Source organism: Micromys minutus (genome assembly GCF_963924665.1).
Source record: "Micromys minutus genome assembly, chromosome: 14".
NCBI classification, from domain to species: Eukaryota; Metazoa; Chordata; class Mammalia; order Rodentia; family Muridae; genus Micromys; species Micromys minutus.
This window is the reverse complement of record NC_137983.1, coordinates 22,500,125-22,522,430: the sequence shown is the minus strand read 5'-3', so window position 1 is coordinate 22,522,430 and position 22,306 is coordinate 22,500,125. Positions and strand designations below refer to the sequence as shown.

Sequence of the window (22,306 nt, the reverse complement as noted above, 5' to 3'; positions counted from 1 at the left end):
ACCATCCAAGAATGCTTTTTGGCTTTAGACTGACACACAGGAAAGGCAATAAATGTAAAACACAAGTGATGCCTTATTTGTCCAATCGTAAAGCTTATGGTAAAGTTCTGCCTCCACATAGAGCAGGAATTCAGAATGTAGAGGTTATGACAAAATCCAGATTTAACTATCTGAGCTGGAAAACACATCAATTTCTTTTTCTGACAGAGTAAATTTGATCTTAATGAATACCAGCTCTGTCAGTTAAATTACAGAGGAGATATTCCCGGTGAATTAAATGAAATAATGAAACGGATATGTTTAAAGCGCACAATGAGATGAAAGCATTTAAAAATATAATAACAAAGGCGAAGTAAAGTACACAATGGTTCACTTTCTCACTGCATTGTGGGTACACCACATTGAGCTAATGTGGTCCAGCCAAAGTAGTGCAGACACAATTAAAACTGTCTTGCTGAGCCCTCCTAAAGTCTTTGTTGGGGTGGTATGCAGTATTAGAAAAGAATTGATTCTAAAATCTGTGTAACGAATCTTTTACCAAGAAGGGCACTGCTTATTGGCTTTCAGGGAGATGTTTCATTGTGTGGGGCCTTCACTTACAGTAAACATATCGGAAGATGACTGCTGCCATCCAAAAACAAAATCAACAGCAACAGTAGCAGCAGCAACAACAACAACAGCAACAACAACAACAGCAACAACAACAACAGCAACAGCAACAGCAACAAAACAATTCCAAAAGAATCCAACAGATTCACACTATGAGTCTCTCTACCCCCCAATTCTCAGCCCGTGATTTCTGTAGCAAGATCTCGAGTATTTGTATTTTTATGAGAAGGAAAATGAGTACTAGAATCAATTCTGAACGTTGCTTTATTCTTCACTGTTCGCACATGAATATGTAAGATACATATTCATCAACCAGTCCTGTCATCTAACTTTATTCCTTCCACTAACCATTCCTTTTATGCTAATCACCCAGTGGGAGTATTTATAAAACAACTAGGTCATATGTAGCTGAATGTGTTCAAGTAATAACTGTAACTACAAAGTCATATGGAAAGAAAAGATTTAAAACAGAACCCATCTCATGATCTTTGGAAATTAAATGTAAGTGAAATGTGTATAGTTTTTAAAAGGGGGTTATAAAGTACAATAAAGTTCGAAGGTCTTTTATCTTTCTGGATTATCCCATGAGGTAGGAGTCTTGTCTCTAAGTACCTGCTGCCTTCCACTTGCTTCAGGTTATTTTGCTATGTTTTATTGAAACCTTAAGATGTGGCTTTTCTAACAGGGAAATGTAGAACAATTCTCTTGATGAAAATCAGCAGTGTGGAGCTGGAAGAACATTACTGATTTTTTTTTGGCATATGAGTAGCCAACTAGATGGTTGATTTTTCCTAAACCACTTCTTTGAATATCAGGGTGAGTTTTAGGTTTATAAAGGGCCTTTGTAAACCCACTCTGTTGCTTTTTAAGTCATGGCACCTCTTTAGTTTGTCCAAGATAAGTATGTTACTACTTCTGGTAGTGTTTTTCAAATGTTCATTTGAAATTGTAAACATCCTGGGAAGTCGCAAATGACAGGTACTATTTGATAAACTTGTAAATTCTTGCACAGAGCCCTCCTCTGAAGCTCTTGGGTTTCTTAGAGACAAGCTTGGACAAAGAACTCTTTTATCTTATCCTGAATTTCAGAGAACTATGGTTTCAGAGGAAATAAAAGGAAGGTCAGTCTTAGGACTCTCTTGTGCCCCTCACTAAGATCATGAGCCAACACCCAGAGCACGAACTGGGAATCATCATAGGAAATACAAGGTGGTGTGCACAGTAAATACAAGGTGGTGTGCACAGGAAATACAAGGTTGTTTCTAAGAGGAAAATAAGAGTAAACTGAGGACATGCAGGCTCAGGGAACAGAGGACCTTAAAGTTACATAAACCCAAACTTCATGGGTTACAAATCAAACCAGTGAGAGTCTCTATAGTGAGATTGAGGTGGCCCAAGTGTTCACACACAGCAGGACACCATGTTGAAGAATTTCTCAGTATGTTCAGTTGTTCCTGAATGAGGGAGTTACTGGCTGTCTTTTTACCTGCTAAGTGTGAGTTCTTTTATCAACAGTCTTAATGTCTTAAAGTATAGCTGTCAGCGTGGGAACACTGACATAGACCATGTATGCAAAGGTATTGTTTCTTGCCACATCACCAGAATGGTATATTTAAAGAAAGTCTTTAAAAAGTACTTTGATATCTGAAGAACATCTCATAGATAAATTTACCAATTGGGACGAATCAAAGTATTTAAAACCATGTTGGAGTTTGGTATACTATTAAAAACTATTCTGTGATTTTATTCAAAAATCATTCAAAGTTGCAGGACCTCACACACATCACACATTTGCCTTCTATAAAGGATGTGAGAAAATTTGACTACAGTAATTCAAGTAAAAAAAAAAAAAAGGTGGAAAAGAAAGTCCAAATATCAAAGTCTAACTACAACTAAAAGGGGCAAATGATAATATCCATTCTAGGTGTCACAGAGGCACAAATAATTAAAATGATAGGGTGAAAGGTGGGTATCTATATACAGGCACTAGCCCACACTTCAATTCTATGTCCTAATGCAAGTTCCACTCACATCTAGACTTTGACGATCTCCGAGAGAGCATGCCTATCTCTACAGGACGGAATGCCATGACAACATGTGGGTACAGAGCATCACATTACCATCTGCAGAGAACAAACGGAGCTGCTTTGCACTACTTTAACAGAGAAAATCAACACAGCTTGCAATAAAGGAATATTATACGTCACAACCACACTAATCCTATAAACGATACCGAATAAAGCTCAATGCTACTGTGGCCCTGTTAGTCTCATCTGGTCAATGCATAGGCAGTCAGTAATGTGCTGCAAAATCCAGTTCTCCGACGCTGTCTCATATGGGCACTCACATACATTTTTAAGTGCATCTGTCGTTGAAACAGGAGAGCCAAACATGTGTGTATTTACACACACAGCCTTCCGGGTTCCTACTCAAACAAGGGGAGCTTGTGTTTGCTTCTTTGACTTTTAATGGAGGAACCACTTGCCATGGTTACTACAACTGTGGTGATTTATCATTGCCAACCTGCTCGGGCTTATATTATCCTGTGAGAGAGACTCCTGGCACACCTGCTGAGGATGTTTCCAGAGAGGATTAATATAGACCCACCCTCAAAGTGAGGAGACAGGATAGAATCAAAGAAGCCAGTGGAGAAAGCATGACGTCCAATGACAAACCCTACCAGCAGAAGCTACGTGGAGCTTTCTACTTCAGCTGTATGTCGGATGGACGGCAACTCACACACTGACCGGCACTTACGGCTTTTCACCTAGTCCTGGATTATCTTAGATTTGTGTGCACCGAATTTCAGTGTTCATCTCATTGACTCTAACAGATTCAGATAAAACGTGGAGTCCCACCGTGGGTCACCTCTTTTTCATACTGAAACTTTCTAATGCAGCGTGATTCTTTGCTTGATTTCTGCCTTGCCTAACAATCCAGGGGCTTCTGGAAAGTCTGAGGTGTCTCCCCTCCCCCACACTGCTATGTACTTCAGTGCCTTGGTTAGTACATACATACCTATAATATATGCTTGAAAGTATACAAGCACTGAGCATTTAAAGGAAAAATAAGAATAAGATTCTTTTCATAAATCCAATCCTCTAAGAAACCAAAATATAAATAATTAAGAAATTTCTATTAAGACTCAATAAGATAAGATTGATATTAATTTCTGGATCTATGCTTCCAAAGTATTTTGCTGTAAATTACAAATACATAATTGGATTAAAGAAAATAATGTAAACCAATGATTAGTGACATGGGTCACAGACTAATTTCTTATACTATTATCAGATTTAAAGCAAACTAGCACTCCATAAAGAAACGAGAAGTCAGGCAGGGCACTTTGCTTAAAGGTCAGCAAGTGACAGAACACATCTGAATTACCTTTCCTCACTGATACTTGCACTGTATATGCTTTAGACAAAATATTGCCTTGGCTCTTTAACTACTTTTCATACTATTTTCATTTATTTATCAACACACACAATGTGTAGAGTAGTTTGGTCCGTCACTAGGGCAAAGAGCTACGTGAGGCCAGTGACTATAGTAGTGATAGCTTCTGAGAGTAGCCGGAGAGTGATAATCTTTACCTTACACTTTAGCAAAGAAGGCATAGTAATAGCAAACACATTTATATTTCTCAACAATGTACTGTAAATTACACATCATTTATAGTACTACTCAAAACCATTTCATCAGAAAAACTTGAGTTACTTCTAGTTGACAAGAAAGTGTAGACCAAAGGAAACTAGAAAAACTGTCCCAGATGTAATACGGATGAATCTAGATATTAACCATCAAAGGTTGAATAGGAAGCCGGGTGGGTTTGGCTGCAGAAAGCGTAGACTTTTTAGAATAGAGTGAGTAGCCAGACTGCAGAGAAACTGTAAGTCGTCTGGAGGCATGCAGATAGAACCTAGGTGACTGAAGGGGGTCACATGATGTGTCTGTGTCTGAAGAACTGATGAGCAAGACTAGAGAAACAGAAGCTGCTGGGGTCCAGGTAGAAAGCGATAGAATTCACCAGCTAGAGTGGCCTGGGCTTGCAACTGGGCTCAACAGGAGACATGAGAAAACAGGATTCATACCTGATTCCCACGGTATTTCTCAACAGAGGAACTATAAGTTATTTCCTGTTAATAAGAAATCCTCAAACAAGAGGCAAAAATGGAAAGAAGGTATAACAACTTTATTGTCCAAAGATAGCCACAGTCTCCAGCTCACATGCTTTTCTACAGCGTATATCTCCCTGGGTACTAGCTGGTTTTGTGTCAACTTGACACAAGCTGGAGCTATCACAGAGAAAGGAGCCTCTGTTGAGGAAATGCCTCCATGAGATCCAGCTGTAAGGCATTTTCTCAGCTAGTGATCAAGGAGGGAGGGCCCAGCCCATTGTGGGTGGTGCCATCCATGGTCTGGTACTCTTGGGTTCTATAAGAAAGCAGGCTGAGCAAGCCAGGGGAAGCAAGCCAGTAAGTAACATCCCTCCATGGCCTCCGTATCAGCTCCTGCTTCCTGACCTGCTTGGGTTTTAGTCCTGACTTCCTTTGGTGATGAGCAGCAATGCGGAAGTGTAAGCTGAATAAACCCCTTTCTCCCCAACTTGCTTCTTGTTCATGAAGCTTGTGCTGGAATAGAAACCCTGACTAAGAAACCCTGTATACATAATCAAGAAGGTAAGGTTTCTGAAATGTCTCCATTCACTGTGAAAAGATGCTCCCTTGTTGAGGGGGTATAGGACTTAGAGTACAGGAGAGTAATTATGCTGATCAAACAAAGGGACAGGAGTAGGTTCTAGTGGGCTAGGTTTCTATTAGCAGGCATGGTTTCCCTCCTTTTGAGTGGGCTTTGAGTCCAGTTACAACAACTGTTGGTTTGTTGGTTGTCACCATGGTATGAGAGCTACTATTGCACTTTTAGGACATCCGACCTTGCTGGTCAGAGTTGTGGTTCATTGGCACCATGGCTGAACAGGTCCAATGTCTTCCTCCTTTGGCAGCTTGCATAGTTCTTTCTGGTAGAATGGAAACTGGATCAGCAGATGGATGCTTCTTGGTTAGCTATTGCCAAATAACCAGAGACCTTTGTCCTAAGCATCCAGTGACTTCGAGGCAATCAAGAGGGGTAGCAATAGCCTGTATTTTTATTCAGGAATCACTTGGATTACACTGATCAAAAACTCAAATGGAGGTTAGTCATTTTTGAGACTAGGGGTTTGTTAGATAGCCTATGGCTGTTTTGGGGAGCATTGTCAGTCCAAGTGGAATACCATTGAATACATAAATATATATATGTAAACAGTATATGTTTATGCATACACTTATGTGTATTCTACAGGAAAACAGCAATTGTACACAACGCAAGTGGACTGTGGTGAACCCAGCACCAACAGGCACATCTTCAATACTTCTGTACCTAATTCTCAGGAAACATCTCAGAAGAGGGGGTGTAAGTGCCAGAGGACAGCCAGGAGTCTGTATCTTCTGAAAATGGCTCCATGAACAACAAGGGACAATGGAAATATCAGTAGCCACTCTGACACGAAAGGGGAGAAATGTCAAGGGTCGTACCTGTAGACAAAGACCTTTGGGCAACTCCTAATCGTAGAGAAGGGGGAAGAATTAGCTTCTTCCAGGAAAGAGAGTTTTAACTGCATATCTCATACAAAGTGGCCAGTCCTGAAATTATGTACACAAACAACAAAATGGACTTACAAGGAGATAGATAGGAAGATAGATAGATAGATGACAGATAGGTAGATAGATGATAGATACATAGATAGATAGATGATCGATAGATACATAGATAGATATGCAATATGTATATATGTGTGTGTGTGTGTAAAACAATAATAATCAAAGAAAAAGAGACCATGAATTTGAGAGGGAGCAGGGGCAAACATGGGAGGGAGCAGGGGCAAACATGAGAGGGAGCAGGGGCAAACATGGGAGGGGCTGGAGGGAAGGACCGAGAAAACAATGTAGATATAGTTTAATTAAGATATATTGAAACACAACACTGTTAAGAAAAAGAAACCAAATTAAAAATCTAAGTTTCTTAACATAAAAAAAGAGATGGGAAATTTAATTCTTGCTTATCTTAAAGAAAAAAAATGTGTTTCAAACAAAGTTCAAAGTTCCTTTAAAAGAAAAGAAAGCTTAACTCCCCTGACTGTGAAGTCAGAATGACGTCAGTTAAAACACTTTTTGGTGGTGAGGATTGAACCAGGGTCTCATACATCCTGGCTAGCATCTCCCACTTACAGCACTTGACTTTCTGATGTGCCAGAGAATGATACTAAGTCCAAAGTAGCCCCGAGCTTCTCTGTGGGTCAATGGGAATGAGCCCTCTTGGGATATTCTCCCTTAGAGCCAGCTACTGGATTCTGCGAAACTGAAAGCACACGGGAGGGCTGTGTTCAGATGTTCCTCCCCACAGACAGAGCATAGCTAAGCATATGTAATATCTAACATCAGCTGCTAGCCAGCTGAGTGAGCAGCTTTGGACTTCCAGCTTAACGGAACCTTCGGGTAGCCTCAGACATCTGGAGGTGATTGGATGAGAAGTCCTAGCCAAAAATGTACGAACAGCCTGGACATCTGACAGAATTGCAAGGGATGAAAATTGCTTTCCCTAAACTAGTGAACTTTGGGATGGTTTCCTATGCAGTACTAGGAAGACAAAGTAGTTGATGCGCTCAGTTTTTGACAACTGGAATTTGCGAGGCTGAGAAGACACTCGGGTGAAAAACAGTCCAGAGAAGTACCAATCGGTTTTATATAGTTGATGTCTGGGGCGAAGGCATGAAGTGTAGGGTGCACGTACTGACAGATTCCAAGTTACACTGAAGATAACTAAAGACAAGAACACACAAGGCCAAGTGTAATTAAATTATGACAGACTAGGGGTCCTACGAAATCATCATGTTTAGTGACCAGGTGAAAGGGGATGCTCTAGATAAGCAGATATTGCTACTAAGAACGGAGCAAAGGCCTGGTCACTCTGGTGGTAACCAGTCATGGAGGTGAGTATTTCAGGTAAGATTTTTAAAAGTAAGGAGCGAGCCCATAGATGAAAAATCACAAAGGACTCACTGGTGCAATTGGTAGCAGCTGCATGACCTGCAAATCATGTGTTGTGGTGGGTGTGTGGTGGTGACAGAGGCCGGCCATGTCAAAGGAACAGTGCAGAGAGGAGACTGTCATAGACACATAGGTCAGATAGATTTACAGTCTACATGGTATTCCTGGAAACCCGCTTTAAGGAAAGAGCCTAGTAGGACTGTAGATGGAGGAGAAGGAGGAGGCCAGCGAGTTTTACTTTTCATGAACAATAAGAAACAATAGAATGTTTATATGCTGGCTGGATCCTATCAGCATACTGGGGATAATTTTTTTTTAAAGATTTATTTTTGTTTTTACTTTCAAATTACATGTATGTGTTTGGAGTTTGTGTGTGCATAGGCGAGCATAAATTCAGTTGCCTTCTGAGGTCAGAGCATCATTTCCCCTGGAGATAAGAGTTACAACTGGTTGTGAGCTGCCCAATATGGGTCCTTGGAATGAAACTTGGGACTTCTGAAAGAGCAACACAGGCACCGAACCCCTGCGCCACCTCTCCATCCTCAAAGTGGAGAAAAAATTTAGGATCATGAATGTTAAAGAACAAACACCTTTGAATGTTGTGGAAAACAGTGGAAGGAACGACCCACCAACATGCAGTCTGGTGGTTTATATTGACTGTCAAAAGAACAGGGTCTAGAATTACCTAGGAGGCAGATCTCTGGGAGTGTCTGCAACCGAGCTTCTAGCCTGGGTTAACTGAAGTGGGACTAACTCCCTTAAATATGGACGATACCGTACCATGGGCTGAGGTCCCGGGTTGAATAAAAAAGGAGGTAAGCCAAGCATCCATTTCTGTCTGCTTTCTATGGATGCAATTAGATCGGTGGCCTCTCACTTCTTACGCCACAACTTTCTCACCCTGATGGACTGTCCCGTCAGACTGTGAGACAGCACACCCCCTTCTTTAAGTTGCCTTTGTTTGGTATTTCGTTCCAACAATGAGAAATGTAGGCAATGCGTGTATGAGAGCAGAGATTTGCTTATAGGTAACCAAGAGCATATATGAAGGTTTCTATTTTTCTGTTTAGTAGATTGCAAGGCGGAGTGTGGGGTAGAAGAGAGAGATTTGAAATCACTGATGGGAAATACGGAGGCTAGCACACCAGCAGGCAGCTATAGTGCGGGGAGCCAAGCTGCTGAGGTTGGGAAGCCAAGAAGTAAGTATTATTAATCCCTCTTTACCTGTGAAGAAATCAAGGCTCGGAAGGTTAACTAACTGGTTATAAAGTAAGCACGTGAAGGAGCTCACATCCGACTGTAGCCCTGTGTAATTCTTTCTAGTACATTAAGCTAAATGAGTCTGTTGGTCCGGGGAGTAATTTTAGTTTCTAGAAGTAGCTATTTGAGACCCAAACTCTAATCTTGCCTACTTTCCTCTTTATCCATTTCTGTTAGTGCTGCAAGATATCCCACACCTCTGCTCTACCATCCCTACTGTTTCTGTCCAAAGAAAAGCATTAGGAGTCATAAGTTACAGCACCAGTGCCACCCAGATTCTCCTTTCAGATGTCACTTCCTCTGAGGAGCCTTGGTGCAGAATGGTAACAGAGCCATGAGCACAGCAACTGTTTCTTGACCTGGGCTTATGAGATAAGAGCGAAATGGGACCACAGAGGTGAAGAGCATTGAGTTTCAAAAGTGGAAGTAATTTCCTAATTGTGCTTAGCACAGTCAATTCTCCTTGTGAATTCGGTGCCAGACTTCAAGGCGTTCTCCAAGGTTGTGGTCAAAGAGATTGTGTGATCTGCTTGTCGGGACGGTTCGCAAATCTAAGTTGGTGGGTAACAGACGGGTCACGGACATTGCAAATTTACCATAGATGTCCTGTTTCTTTTCCTCCCTTTCTTCTCCCCCCTTCCATATCTTTATTACAAGAAGAAGATTACAGGTTCCCCATTCTTACAAATAGTCTCGTTCCAGCCCACCGAAGAATTAAATACCAAGAATCACTACTTGAAAAACAGAACCGCATCTTTACAATACGGGGACTTGAGACTTTACCTGCTGTAAAATAGACAAGTGAAGTGTATAGGTCACATTTTCAACAAAGTCTGCGCTAAGACACAGCGTCTCCTACTCCCAACCTGAAACTTTCATAAACCCTATGGTTCTGTTGCCAGGCTGGGAAGTCAGTTCTCTGGTGTTCACAAGTGAATCAAGAAAGGGAAGTCTGTGACAATCCACTTTGGGAAAGATTTCTTTATATAACAATGAAAAAGTTACTGTGGATAAATTTCTACACAGTTACTTCAGTGGCACACATTAACAATCTGTTCGATGAGAGGAGTCATTTTTGAAACTCTAGCTGTCCATTAACTATGACATTATTTTCTTAGTAGCATTTATTGGGGGGGGGGGTTATGATGAAACAGAACAGAGAGTACCGGAGTGTATTTCTCGATGGAAAGACAAGTATTAATTTATGACTTTCATTTAGAGATGATGTCCATGGGCAAGGCTGTGCAGGTTTGGTGAACATGTATTTCTCATTGCAATTATAGCCCCCAGGATAAGTAGCTGCCTTCAGAAGATCTTGTAGGGAGCTAACTATAGAGAAACTGTATTCCTGTGGTGTGCTTTAAATGTTCTGAGTTGAGAGGACCTCAGATAGTCTATTCTAGGGTTCTTCTAAAGTTCCTTGCAAATTTGAACCATGAGTCACTTTGCCCACTATACCAAAATAAATAGGTGAAGGAACTTGGATTTGAACAAGTGCTTGTGTGCACTGAGAGATGCTGATGTGAGTTAATATTCCCTGGAAAAGAATGTCAGCAGCCCTGACTAGCCAGAGTGAGCATCTTTGCACCCTCAGCTTTCTCAGAACCCCGCATTTTGAGTTCAGTGACACTAATTAGCTACAGTGTTTTCATTTGAATGACAACAGGTTTGGATGCTACCAATAAACAAAATGTCCATCACAAAAATGAAATTCTTTAGAATTATGATTTGCCATTTGTAAAAATAATCCCTGGTGTAACTAATACGTTCTATTTGGCAAACTTTGTGCTGATCATCCACTAAAAAATAGCCTCAATTTCACTCAACACTAACAAATAGATCTTAATCCCTATGTAGTTTCCTGATACGTTTACACACGGTGCCAATGCATAAAAACACATAGAGGTCATGCTAATTAAAGCATTACTTCTATGAAACATGAGGTATATTTCTTCTCTGCCATGGTTCCCACTCTGCAGTGATGCTCTGTGCAGATTATAGTTCATTGGATGAAAGGTTCTATATGGGGGAGAATTTACTAGAATTGTGAAAAATCTAAGGTCTAAAATTCCTTAGTCTTCTGAAGGTGGAAGAGATTTGCTGTGGACAGAACAGAGGATCGCAACCTTTTTGATCCCTCAGCCCTTTAACACAGTTGCCCCATGTTGTAACGACCCTCAACCATAAAGTTATGGCTGCTTTTTCATACCTGTACTCCCACCATGAATCGTAGTGTAAATGCCAATATGCAGACATCTTAGGCAGCCCCGGTAAAAGGGTCCCTCGATCCGCAAAGGGGTCGTGGACCCACGAGCTGAGAACCACTGTCAGAGAGTAGCATTGTCAAGGTAAATGATGAAAGGTTAAAAACCGAGAACGTGTTCAAATCTTCAGCCCACCCCGTAAAGGAGAGAGCATCAAAAAGAGGCGCTGGCTTTGTTCTCTCCCTGAAAAGAGTTGAGGCTAGCAAGATGCAAATCAGTTGTGGGAAAGCAGAGCTCTCATACCCCGGGAGGGAAAGAGGAAGAAGAGCAAAGGAAACCCCTTAGAGCAAATAACTCATCGCACCACAGAAGACAACCACGTCTGGGAGGTTGCTTTGAGACATAACTGAACAGTGTGTTCTTCAAAGCAGCAGAGGAAGCCGATGCTGAGGTGTGTGCCTGCGAACCCATAAATAACCTGAAACTATGCCCCACACAGATATCTGTATGCCCGTGTCCATTTTGAGGGGGGTTTATATTGGAAGAATGAAATAGAGCATTCTCTAGCCACATAAATTCCATTTTCAGCCAGAGACAATTGATTGGAAATTGTCTATTACCTCAAAGTGCAAACTCTTAAAAGGTTTGGAGGAAGGGCAACTGGGGGAAAAGGTCAATAAGTTATAATCCTTTAATGTGGTTTATATTTAAAAGCTTTTCTAATAAGATTAGTATGCTACCCCTACTCCATGCGCAAGTCCAATTAAGAAAAGGTAACATTCCCAAGGTACCACGAGACATGACATTCTGAACTGTATTCTAGTTGTTCCCCCCGAAAACAAAACCCGGGACCAGCAGAAGAGTCAAACCGTCAGCCACCAAAGGCAGACAACTGTAGCCGTCCTGTGATAAACGTGTTAATAAAAATATTCATGAGCAGATGATATCTACCACCTCCAAACCTTTCTTCTTTCTCACATAAGCTGAATGCAAGCACGGTGAAAGCCAAGTTTATGGACACCGATGTTAAGGAGACAAACCACGGGCTCCACGATTCGTTCTCTTACCATTGTCGCCAGAAGGTAACGAGACAGTGTTGGTTGGCATGGTGTCAGAATTCACTTTTCCATTCTCGAATGTGTCATTTTCGGTCTGCTGTAAGTGCCAGTTGAGGCCAAAGAGATGCATTGCTGGGGGTAAAGCATACAAGTCATTTAGAGGCCTGCCACTCCAGACTCCAAAGGCAAGTGCTTATGTGTCTAACAAGACTCGTATGTAAAGTTCACATTTCCATCTTAGGAAACAACAGGAATAGTTGTGCAATACAAATTATAAACAGAATTCCTCCAACACATGCAATCTACACAGCAGTGCCCTGCCCAATGACAGCGCTTCAGTACCGACTGAGTGTCGCTTGGTTAATTGGTACCAGGAAGGACTTCAGCATGGGACACTTATTTATTCTGGCTTGTCTGTGTTCCCCTTCTGAGGAGAGCTGGGGAATCATCTGCGGCAGCATTCACCAACTCTTCTTGAAAACAGGTTGGTTAAAGATTTATCACGCTGTTACGATTGCACCATGTTCTTTGTGACCATAAATTTCCCCCACTGCATTGTGCTAAACAGCAAAGTCTTGTTTCACAGAGGAAGTGGATACCAGATGGGACAGTCAGGTCTCTCTCTCTCTCTCTCTCTCTCTCTCTCTCTCTCTCTCTCTCTCTCTCTCCCCCTCCCTCCCTCTCTCCCTCCCTCCCTCTTGCCCTTCTTTCCTCCCTCATCCAATCCCTCCCCCTTCCCTCCCTCTGCCCCCCCATTCTCTCTCCATAGCCCTGTTTTGGAACTCTCTACATGGAACAGACAATCTTTGAACTCTCAGAGATCAACCTGCCTCTGCCTTCTACATGCTGAGATTACAGGTGTGTGCTACATTTAAATGCATAGCATGTGATTCAATCCAACAACATGCACCTATCAAATAAATCTCAGTTTTTGAAGTAGGAATGATAATAATTTTATAAAATTATAACTCACATACAGTTATTAAATTTTTATCAATTCCTTGTTTAAAATATTTAGAAAAGATAACTTGAGAAACATATGATATGAATGCAAGTATGCAACTTCCATATATTAAATTTTAATGTTTTTTATCAATTTGTGTAAAATATTTATATGTCACTAGCATTTTAACTATAAATAATGACTAGACAGTGACCTCCACTACAAGGAGATAGTTTAGAAATGATTGCCTCAGGAAGGCTGCATACTCACAGGGAATCCCAATGTCTGCCATGTTAGTGTATTATGAAAGAGAATTTTGTTTTGATATTTTTATCATTATATAGAATGGAATTTACATGTGATCTGGAAAAAAACTGGTGTTTCCAGAAAGCATCTTAAAGCTAGTGTGATAACTGACACAAACAGAGAACTGTTACTGCATATCCAAGTAGTGTTGTTCAAAAACCAAACCAACCAACCCACCAACCAACCCACTAATCAACCAACCAACCAACCAACCAACCAACCAACCAACCAACCCACCAACCAACTAACCCACCAACCAATCCAACCAACCAACCCACCAACCACATGCAAAAATTACCAGGGTTTTGGATGTACTTAGACTTAGGTTCAATCCTCAGTCTAGTATTTAGTCTTTGAGAAATTAATGATTTATATCATGTTTACTTAAAAATTTAAGTAAATTTAACTTATTTAATGAATGTTAAAATTTGACAGAATTTGAGAATTATAGTTAGCATTCAGCAGGCATATTTTCTTCTGTAAGTACTTTATTTGTGTACTCTAGATTTCAGGTTATGAAAGCCTAACCTGACCGTGGTGCCTTCAATAAGCATCCTGTTCAACGACACAAAGCTGCCACCTCACCGAAAATCCACCTCATCATTCAAGATGGCAGACATGGACCTCTGGGAGAAGACTATCCAGACTGTGTTGATGTCTTTAGCTTTAAGAGTTTTTTATTTTAAAATTATGTATATTTGTGGATCCTCTGGAACCCATGTGCTGTCTGCCATAGGTTTGGGTAAAGTTTTGGACTAAGGATACTTTTTACATATCAATAATAATGTTAAATCAAAACGAGCAAGACTTCTAGCTTCTGAAAAACTCAAATCTAAGAAAATACTTTTGTAGGTAAGATGGTAGCTTCTGAAAAAGTACATTTAAAACAAACCTTAAATTAATAAATACAAAGCGTCTGCATATTATTAAATTAATGAACAACGCCATCAGGATAATACAGGAAAAGCAGCTGCATGAAAGTCTATTGTTATTATATATGATAGATGGGATGTTAATAATTTCAGGAAGTTGTCCTGTTAAGAACATCTGCCATAAATGCACCATGTCAGTAAAAGCTCTATTTAACACAGAGTGATGTCTACACTGTATATCTGTTATAGATGTATATATGCATACTCCTTGTTTAAAGTATGGTCTTCCAGAGCTCCTGTTTAAACCCTGATCTTCACGGATTAAGTTATAGGCTTTGGAATTCTTGAATTTCTAAGTCATCATCTTACAAGGGGGTACATCTTCATATGTCATTTTGCATTAAATTACATAGTGTGTGAGCAGCAAAATGTCAGGAGCTTTCTAAACATTTATCGCTTCACACACTCTTCAAGGTTTTACATACTTCAGCAATTTCGGGAGAAAATAATGGGAGCCGGTTCTGCAGACGGCAAAGGGTTGACAGGTGTACTCTACCATGGCAACGATCAATACAGACGGTCTCTGGCTCTGAATGGTTTGCTTTCCGAGTTTTCAACTTTACAAGGGTACAAAGCCTAAGACACGTCCAGTAGACAACACAGCTTGATTTTTGGGTCTTTTCTTGGTCCAGCAATATGGAGTGAGTTCCCTTTTCACAACATTTGACATGGTCACTGGGCTACAGTCTGTTGTTACTCTTGAATCACAAGTCAGGAACAGACTCTCCAGTGCTCTTGCTGCTAAGCTGGGGCAGGAGGTTTAATAGGAATCACAGACTGAGTGAGGCTCACTGTCTGATGTTTGTAAGTCTCCAGCGGCTTTCTTGGAATAAAACCCATTACCTGTATTCCAGAAGAGCCAACGTTCCACAAGAAATAAATATCATTATTGTCATGTTTTATATTACATGTTCTTGAATGATAGATTTGAACATATTATTGGTATTGGTAGACTTTGAAGGGTAGAGATCATCTATGGGATTGTACACAGATAGCAAATGTTAAAAAGGGAAAGGATGTCTGTGTTAGGAGAGCTGTCTTATTTGCCAGATGGGTAAGAGCTTTATCGCACGCACGCATGCACACACACACACATACACACACACACACACACACACACACACACACACACACACTCAATCACTTCAGCAATATCAGTAAGATGGGATTTATCTACTTAAAATGCTGAAGTATAGCACCACATCCAATGTCATGTTCGGCTAACTATCTCCCGGCCTTAGGATATTACCTACTTTAAAACTGCCGTGTTTGGAGTGAGTCATGATGCTTATTTACACCCCAAGGTACACACGGATTTTTATGTAGAGTTAATGGGGAAAAAAAGAGAGGGACAGGCAACAAACTGAGTCGAAATTGTCTCCCAAATTACAAAAGAGTGGCGTAATAAAATGCCATGGGTCTGTTGGCAGACAAGCAGAGGGAAAATTAGCCTAATTAAATACATCTGCAAATAAAGATGAGCGGGCTCAACTCTTCAATCCCGAACTGGAAAACAGATCTGAACCCATGGTCACCACGAGCCTGATTTCCAAACCTTCCCTGGGAGTGCCATTACCTTCGAGACCCCAGCGACAGCCTGTCAGAGCCTAAGAGACAACTAGAATAAAGGCACACACAGAGAGAACAGTATGGAAGTGACCCCGTCACAGGGAGGACAGAGGAACAGAGCGGAAGTGACCTTGTCATGGGGAGGGCAGTGGGATGGGTTCTGTGCACTGCAAATCCCAGGTGTCAGGAAGGAAACGATACAGTCAAGCAACTTCATGTACTGTGTTAGTGACTGTCAGCCCTCAGCCTCCCAGACTGCTCTGTAGTTTGGGAGCTGATGGCTGGCTAGTCTGTCAAGCCAACCAGGTTGCCCCGAGGCTCCGCCCTCTGCCTCCAAGGTTGATAAGCTAGTGATATGCACACCTGTCCAGCCTTTGTGTTGACCCTTGGGAATCTGAACTCTGGGTCTCATGCTTGATTTGTCAGCCCCAGGGGGTATATGTAATAAGACCCCTTTCAGTGGTTATGAGATCTCTTGGATTACTTTTGAGTATCCTCACCTTCTTTACACGTCAGTGGTATCTGTCAACGCCAGCCCCCCATCCTCACTGCCTTAGCCTCCTCTGGTAGTTCACCTGCATTGTTTTTGTTTGTTTGTTTGTTTTTAAGCACTTTGAGGGTTTCTCCTCAGGGACCCTCAGGAATTCGTGTGTGAGTGTGTAAGCAGGCTACTATACAGTACAATATCTCTCCTCTCGTCCCCTAAAGCCTTGTAACTTTTCAACCATAAAATGTGGTCGTAGTCAGACGTATTACTTCCTGAACGAAGCGTCAAGAGTCACCTATGTCATTTGCTGCCTCTCCACGTAGGGATCATAGAAGCATACCGAAGAGCGCTGTTGGCATGGGTCCTGGAACGCACCCGCTCATTACACACCAAGCGGACTTAAGCAAACGTAAGCCAGCGTGGGAGTCAACTGCACTGGGGTACTTCTGAGGTCGATCAAAATAATCCCTGTCTCTTGGAATTCATGCAAGCCCTTACGCATGTCCCTCCCTTTGAATGCAGGCTTGATTTAGTAACTTGCTTATAATGGGAAGCATAAGGCAGGCAACATGGAATGTCTTTTCTCATCCGAGCTTCTAAAAGACGTTAGCTTCTATTTTCGTTGTTGAGATCTCTCCCTTGCATCGCTTGCCATAGGGAAAAGCAGCTGTCACATTGGGTATCAGACAGTCCCTCCAAGAAGAGCCCATGTGGTGAGATGGGACCCTCATGACCCCCAGGAGCAAGTTGGAGGTACCCTCCTCGAGTATGCATTCAAATGAGATGTCAACTCCAGCCTACAGTCTGACTACAATCTGAAAGGGCTTGAGGTATGGGCATACTGCTACACTGAAACCAGACTTTACAACAGGCAGCAACTTGAGATAAATGGATGCTGTTTGGAACTGTGGAATTTGGAGGTCATTTACTCCTCCCTCCTGACTTATTCAACTGTTTGTCTCATGTACGCCGAAAGGGTGAACACACGCCAGACCTGATCTTGATCTTTGTGCTTATACCTTCAACTTGTAATTCCATTTGGACAGATGACTTTGGGATTTGTGCTACTGCTGCTGCTGCTGCTGCTGCTAATAATAATAATAATGATAATAATAATAATAATAATAATGATAATAATAATGATAATAATAATAGTCTTTCTAAACTATTTCACTTCTAACTTTAGGTTTTACATCTGGCATCCCTAGGAACCCCTGCTATCATTTGGCTTCCTGGGCTGTCATTCTCCGCCAATCAGTTCAGGTGTGGCAGTGGGGTCAACACAAGTTTGAATCACAGCTCTGTTAGTTAACTGGGTTCTGAGCTCTTATCTCATTTCCGAAATTCTCAGTTTTCTTGTCCACGGAGCAGAAATGATGACTATCTTATACATTTATTGTAAAATCAAATAACGATAATGGCTGTAGACTTGTGGTAATATTTCATAACTGTTAGATATCATGATTCGTCATCAAAATGCAAACCCCGGGCTGGGAGATGGCTCGGCTGTTAAGGCCACACAGGAATGAGGACCTGTGTCTGGAGCCTGGGGTTGGTGGCCTGCATTTGCAATCTCAGTGCCGTGGGTTGGAGACAGAGGGTCCCCAAGCGTTTGCTGGCCTTCCAGACAGCCTGGCAGATCTGTGAGCTCCGTGTTCTATGTATGAGTTCTTAGGAAACAATTCCATTCAGAAACACAGGCCTCTTCAAACGACTAAAAAAATGAGGTGTAGAGTACCCGGGGTACTCCACGTTGCTCTGGACAGCCAGAAGGAGCATCTAGTATACCCTCTTTCTCCGAGCAGGAGGCCATAGAGTTTTCAGATCAGTGGTTCTCAACCTGTGGGTCAAGACTCTTGGGGGGGGGATATCAAATAATCTTTTCATAGTTATCTGAGACAATCAGAAAACACAGATATTTATATTAACATAACTGCAGCAAAATTAGGGTTCTGAAATAGTAGCAAAATGAGTTTTATGGCTGGGATTACCACGTGAGGGTCCCTGTCTTAGACGATTCCCCTGCGATGCAATTAAATTGCAACATCTGCCAGTTTTCCTCACAAAACAGAAATTAATGTTCAAGTGAGTGATAAAAAATTATAATAATGTCAACTCTGAGTGGCTTACATGGTGTTTAAGCCAAGAATGACCATCAAAACCTATGATAAATCTAAGTAGCCTACTCCAAACTGTATCTTTACAAGTTTATTATTATTATTATTATTATTATTATTATTATTATTACTGTGTGTATATGTATACACACATCCACCATGGCTCATGTGTGGAGATCAGAGGACAACTCTGTAGGGTTGTTCCTCTTCTTCCCCTTTCACGTGGGTCCCAGGAATTGAACAGATGTTTCTAGGCTGAAGCAGCAAGCACCTCTACTTGCCCAGTCCTCTCGCCAGCCCTAGAATGTCTCTTTTTAGGCTGGCTATTTTATCCTTGGTTTGTAACCAATTTTTATGATGCTGAAAATGAAAACAAATTGCTTATGTATTTGAAAAGCATTCTCTCTATAACCTCTTAGGTTTTCCCCCTGGTGGTTTTTCTTTCTTTTTTTCTTTTTTTTTTTTTAGTACAAGTTAAAGGGGGCGGGGGGGAACCCGTGAGTTGAAATAAATGGGACAGTGTGTTAGAAAAGATCCATCAGTAAAATTTTATGAAGGGATTTTCTTCCAGATCTGAAGAGTATTCCAGTGAGAGAAGTTACTGCATGCAATCTCTCAGCTTTTTCAAGGTGGATGGAAATGAAGAAACGCAGGGCTTTATCGCTAGCATTACCTCCTCCTTATCAAAGGGGGGAATTGCCTGTGTTTTCACCAGCGTAAGTTCATTTGACACTTAGCAACAAGCGTGTCGAACACTTGAAACCAAAAATGTGTAATTAAATAAAATTACATACCACCAAGTAGCAAATTCAGTGCCATTTTTAGATTCCTGTTGAGAGGAAAGGTGCCAAATTTGATCTTGTCTCTGGGGACCATGCCACTGAAGTTGTTACCACAGCTCCTATTATTTCTCCTGGCTGTCTGAGTCCTCGGATCCTGCCAAGGGTGGCTGGGAAGAGCGGCTGGTGACAGCTGGTGACAGAGTCCAGCAGTCTGCCAGAACCTTGGAGCAAATGACAGAGGATGTTGTGAAGGGAACACAGAGGCAGGCGCCCCTTGCCATCAGCAACCTGAAGCCCGAGGAGTGCACTCTGAAGGCTGGCAACACCGAGCAAGGCTCTTAGCAGGCCTGTCATTATGGCCTAAACGATGTTTAATATTACAGGAGCAGCCATCTCACAAAGACAAGAGGCACAAGGTAACACAGGAACTGGGGTCTGGCGAGAAAAACTGACTTCAAAAATGTCATGCTGAATATCTGCGATTTGGTCTGCTTTAGTCTCCCAAATCTTGAATGTTCACCGAAGCGAGCAAAGGCCTCGTTTCCCTTTCTTGTCCCTTTATCTCTCGTCCATCAGAGAAAGTCTTCCCACAAATAATCTGTGGGAGGAAGATGCACTGCAGACCCGGCAATAGAAGCTGCAGGAAAAATAAAACCCAGAGCTGATCTTTTTACACTTACAGGGGCTGCTGCAATACAGATCGCCTTGGATAGCTTTTGTTTCTATTACAAGGCACCTGAGTCCTGGCCTCCAGTCTGGTACCATCGATATGATGCATCCCAGCTGGGATTACATCTTATTTAGACAAAATCCACAAGGTCTGGATGAGTTGGTCTCTAGGTGGCTTTTAGATTTACCTTCTATGATGTGTCAATATATTTAGGAATCTTTGGGGGAATAAAAAAAACTTTTCCACATCTGGGTATCAATAAAATTATTCACATACTAGAACACATTTTTGCTCATCTATTTTTATTTCAAAAAACTACCCTGCAGAGTTCAAAGTATGATATGACTTTAACCTGGTATATCTTGTTTTCATCTCTTTCTTTTAACTTCGTGAATATCTCACTAGACGTGATGTACATGTGAAATGACAAGGTTTTACAGGGAAAAAGATAAGAAAAATACTCTTAAATAGGGCCATGATTATACTTGATACATACTTCCAGAAAGCAACCAAGGTTTCTATGTAAAACGAACCCTCTCATGTAAAGACTGTAGTTTATAATGTGGACCCCCATGGTTGACAGCATCATTAGGAGGACACCGTTTCCCATAAATTAGCTTTTGTTTGGATTTCCTGCTGTGTTTATGTGCATGTTGACAGAATGTGTTAGGCAATATTTTGGCATTTGAATTCATTACTATTTGTTATTAACTTTTAAAGCTAATATTAGTTCAGCATACCATGCTGACCCAAATACGGTTCTTTTGAAATCAGTATTTCTCACACGAGTCTACATCCATACGTTTTCCAGTTGTCGCCGTGACAAAAGATTATTCTCTTTATCAACCACACGATGGCTTTCGTATGCAAAAGCACCAATGTTTGATGTGGCACGTTCCCCTGAGAATTTAAGATAACATTATATAATCACAGGCTTTATGAATGGGCAGATGGAGGGAGGGGGAGGAAGAAAGAAAAGGTAAAGAAACAGCTGCCAAAATTTTATATTTTTTTCCCCTCATTTTTTTGGTCATGGGTCATAAATAAATGGCTTTCAACATGGCTTAATGGGACATAAATAAATTTAACTCGTATGTTTGTTTCTGCTGCATTTGATTTACATTCTTTTATGTATGATGAGATTTAAAAATTCTACTACTGAGAGTGATTTTTTTTTTCTTTTCTCGCTCCATAGATGTAGAGTACAAAATTCCTACAGGTATCACCTAGGAAGTGGTCCTTCCCACCGCCCACTGACAGCCAAGATAGAGGCTGAGGAAACCCAAGCTGCTCTTTTGGTCACAGAGAGAATGAAGTCAAGATGTCTAAGGCAGACCTATTTTCCTACTGTTGCTAGGTTTTTCTAGTTTGGGGCCAACTGGTTGAAAGAAACCTTCCTTCTCCTGCTTAACAGAAAGAATGCCTTTCTAATGCACTCAACCCAACCAAAGGAACTCGGCCTTATCAGACCAGAGGATCTAGAAGGGACTGTTGTCAATGTTAAAGAATATGGTCATTTCACAAGAGCATTCAAGATCCAGAATAAAATCATTGATGGGGTTTGTGTACTATTCCCTGCCTGCCAAAAGGCCGCATTTGCTGCAATCAGTGAAGGTGGCAGAGGATTCCTTAGGGAGTTATTAGCAGCTGGCCGTGAAGCCCCATGGCTCCAGCTCGTAACTGGGCATCTTGTAGCACTATTGGCTTCTTCTTCATGGGACTGCCTTCTTCACAGCCTCTTTCAGAACTACACATCAAATGTTTATGCATGCTAATGACTTCACTAAGCATGCGCTTTCCCCTTGACTTCATCTGAATTTTCATAAAGATGGTAGAAGGGATGGGTTCCCGATACACATGCATAAACACAAAAGTAAAAGTCACAGAACATAGAAACACAACCCCCAAAAAGAGAAAACATTGAAATGTTAAGATGATTTGCCATTAATAAAAGATCAAGCTATTAAAATATGAAGATTCTTAGGAGGAATGTTGGTATATTAAATTACGACAAAATCTACCAAAGCAGCCCTTTGTCACAATGCATTTCTAGTACAAAGTGTGCCTGCCTTTCTGGAGAATGATTTGTGAGCATGTGTGTGCGAGCGTGTGTGTGTGTGTGTGTGTGTGTGTGTGTGTGTGTGCTTGTGCATGTGTGTACGTGTGTGTGCACGCATTTGTGTGCCTTTTGGCACATATGTATATGCAGATAGTTCCGAATGGAAATTGGAAACACCTTCAGTGACAATTCTGGGGTCTAGACACAGGCAGCTCATGTTCTTCA

The 22,306-nt window shown here is 41.3% G+C and overlaps 1 protein-coding gene across 8 annotated transcripts in view; it reads right to left on the bottom strand.

The window, feature by feature from the left end:
- The window catches only part of TENM3 (teneurin transmembrane protein 3), a gene marked incomplete at its 5' end in the record, with an annotated part of 418,659 nt that overhangs the window by 114,339 nt on the left and 282,014 nt on the right, over window positions 1–22,306 (bottom strand). For all 8 annotated transcript variants that reach the window (XM_080928307.1, XM_080928306.1, XM_080928309.1 and 5 more), the window contains one exon: window positions 12,226–12,348. In XM_080928307.1, the coding sequence (XP_080784433.1) occupies window positions 12,226–12,348 (123 nt within the window). The remainder of the gene's footprint in view (window positions 1–12,225; window positions 12,349–22,306) is intronic.